Source organism: Rhinopithecus bieti, unplaced genomic scaffold (assembly GCF_001698545.2).
Source record: "Rhinopithecus bieti isolate Rb0 unplaced genomic scaffold, ASM169854v2 scaffold_1017, whole genome shotgun sequence".
Classification (NCBI taxonomy): domain Eukaryota; kingdom Metazoa; phylum Chordata; class Mammalia; order Primates; family Cercopithecidae; genus Rhinopithecus; species Rhinopithecus bieti.
This window is the reverse complement of record NW_016803657.1, coordinates 1,416,019-1,418,860: the sequence shown is the minus strand read 5'-3', so window position 1 is coordinate 1,418,860 and position 2,842 is coordinate 1,416,019. Positions and strand designations below refer to the sequence as shown.

At 52.9% G+C, this 2,842-nt stretch overlaps 1 protein-coding gene across 2 annotated transcripts in view; it reads right to left on the bottom strand.

Annotated features, from left to right (window-relative positions):
* DPF2 (double PHD fingers 2) overlaps window positions 1-2,597 on the bottom strand; it is a 20,322-nt gene extending 17,725 nt beyond the window's left edge. Inside the window, exon 1 of one of the 2 annotated variants that reach the window (XM_017893770.1) lies at window positions 2,257-2,597. In XM_017893770.1, coding sequence (XP_017749259.1) covers window positions 2,257-2,288 — 32 coding nt within the window. In that variant the 5' untranslated portion in view covers window positions 2,289-2,597. The remainder of the gene's footprint in view (window positions 1-2,256) is intronic. The other variant, XM_017893775.1, reaches the window with a different exon arrangement.
* Window positions 2,598-2,842: the final 245 nt, after the last annotated feature.

Below are 2,842 nucleotides of genomic sequence, written 5' to 3'. Positions count from 1 at the left end.
AAAAAAAAAAAAAAAAAAAAAATTCTTTTCCCAGGACAAGATGCAAGTCATACAAGATGAGTGGCAGGGCACAGTGGCTCACGCCTGTAATCCCAGCACTTTAGGAGGCCGAGGCGGGTGGATGACCTGAGGTCAGGAGTTCAAGACCAGCCTGGCCAACGTGATGAAACCCCATCTCTACTAAAAATACAAAAATTAGCCAGGTGTGGTGGTGGGCACCTGTAATCTCAGCTACCCAGGAGACTGAGGCAGGAGAACTGCTGGAACCCAGGAAGCGGAGGTTGCAGTGAGCCAAGATCGTGCCACTGCATTCAAGCCCGGGCCGACAACAGTGAAACTCTGTCTAAAAAAATAAAAAAAAAGAAAAGATGAGCTAGTGGTCCTGACCTCAACGTACTCAATGTATAACATCAGCTGTCAGAAGACTACGTACACTATACTCAAGAGAAGTGCCAGAAAATTATCTCCAAATGAACTGGAAGAATGGAAGCCCCTTCTTAAAGGGATAATTCTGCGGGAGTACGTATTAATCGTGATCTGAGGCCCTGTGCAGCTAGAAATGAGGAGGAGAGAGTTGGTTTCTCATTACTGGCATCAGGAATTAGTGGCTGGTGATGCTCACAGTCTCTACAGTTTTTCAAAGAGAAACAAGATGTCATGCTCTGTTTAAATGGGCAACTCCTCACTTATGACACAACTTGAAAGCACTGGCAACCCTATTTCCTCGAGGAAAATCCTCCAACACGAAGAGCCTCACTACGTTTAACTCTCAAAACCTAGGCAAGTCTGATACTCCTCCAGTACAATGAGAATCTTTCTTTTTATTTTTGGAGAAACCTGTGTAAAACATCCCCTTACAATGGGATGAGAGAAGTCAACAAAGACGCAGGGAAACAAAGAAAGAACACCTGAGTCAGGAAGGATAATTGGATAAATGGTAGATCAACAGTGTCATTTCTAAATTGAGAAAAATGTCAGCCTGAAGAGAGAGCTGGGGAAACTGGAGTGGGCAGATCAGAGAGAAAGACAATAGTGTTGGGAGGAGGGGTGGCTGAAAGAGACAGCAGGATAGAGCGGAAAGCAACTTAAAAAAAAAAAAAGAAAAAAAAAACCACAAGAGGAGGAAAGGCACTTAGCTTAATGGAAGTGGGAAAGCATTCTCAAAGAAAAGGCTTCAGGCAGGAGGGAGAAGCAACTTACTCTTTAAAAAGCCCCTTAGGAAGAGAGGGGCTCAGGCCACGACAAAGACAGATGAGAAGCTGTGAGTCCCTTAGAACACTTACCGAACCTTTACCTCGTCACCCAGTCAAAATCCAAAAACCCTGACTGGACAGTTAGACACCACTCCATTTTCCCACCCTTGCACCAAGCCCAACATACCCATTAAAAGAAGCTCTATTCGCCCACCGGGTATTAACCCAATCTAAAACTCATTCTGATTCTCCTGTAGGAATAAATCAAGTCAGTCCCAAAGCATCTTTAACTCACAGGAAGCAGTTCATAGGCCAGTGTCCATGGCCCCAACAGCTATTAACTTTAACTTTGCTTGAAATCTGACCAGCACAACGGTATCGCATAATAGGAAGAATGCCCACTTAGATGCCCCTTTAGGCTACTAAGCTGTCCTGAACGGCTTCGGTCCAGTTGCAGGTTTTTGATGGTTGCTACTGGAAGGCGCCAAGGCCCACTCCCCTTCTGGATCGGCTCCTCGACAAATGCTTCCCAAGAATATTTGTAGTCTTAGGTACCTGCCACCCAAGATCCTCCCAAACATCACGGGGCTGCTTGAAACTGAAACAGCCAGCCCCGCAGTGCACCCCACAGGGGCCGCCGAGCCTGTTGCTGCAGCGGACGGGACGGGGCGGGGTGGGCGGCGGGCTAGCCGTGGGGCCGCCCGGGCCTCGGCCCCGCTCCTCCGGACTGAGGCGTCTTGGGAGAGGACCGGGACGGTGAGTCTCGCGTGCAGGCAGGGCGCCATGCTCTGGAAACCGTCAGCCCCGAGGAACGCTGAGGCCACACAGCCCAGCAGAGAGGCCGCCCGTCGGGGCTCCAGTGTGCCCCCATCAGGGCCTCCACAAGTTTCCAAAGAAGCGCAACGTCTTCTCCGGAGTCTCCTATTGCCCTCCCCACCAGGAGTCGCAACATGGCCTTCCCGGGGATGTCCCTCTCTCCGCCTAGTCCCTTCCCCCACCGCTCCCTACTCCCAGACCCTTTACAAAACCTGCCGCCCTAGGAGAGAAAGAAACCACCACTCACAGCTTCACTACATTCTCCACCACAGCCGCCATCTTCCCTGCTCCTCTCCCTCGGGCCGGGAGGCCCCAAAGTCCGCAGCGCGCAGGCGCCGGGACCGCACCGGGGTACCAGGTTCCTCGCCCTCTGCGCAGGCGCCGTCCGGGCGCGCTCACGAGAGCGAGCACCGAAGAAAGAGCTTTACGCCTGTTCCCGGGGGCCGGGTAGGACCCCACGGGAGCCCGACTTGCAGGCGCAACCGGAGACTGGCGTGCGTCCCGGAACTTCAGTTCGAGGCCCGCCTCTTCTATTTAGAGGAGCAGGAGGCGGGGCCGGGCGCGGTGGCTCACGCCTGTAATCCCAGCACTTCGGGAGGGCGAGGCGGGCGGATCACGACATCAGAAGATCGAGACCATCCTGGCTAACACGGTGAAACCCCATCGCTACTAAAAATACAAAAAATTATACGGGCGTGGTGGCGGGCGCCTGTAGTCCCAGCTACTCTGGAGGCTGAGGCAGGAGAATGGCGTGAACTCGGGAGGCGGAGCTTGCAGTGAGCCGATATTGCGCCACTGCACTCCAGCCTGGGCAACAGAGCGAGACTCGATCT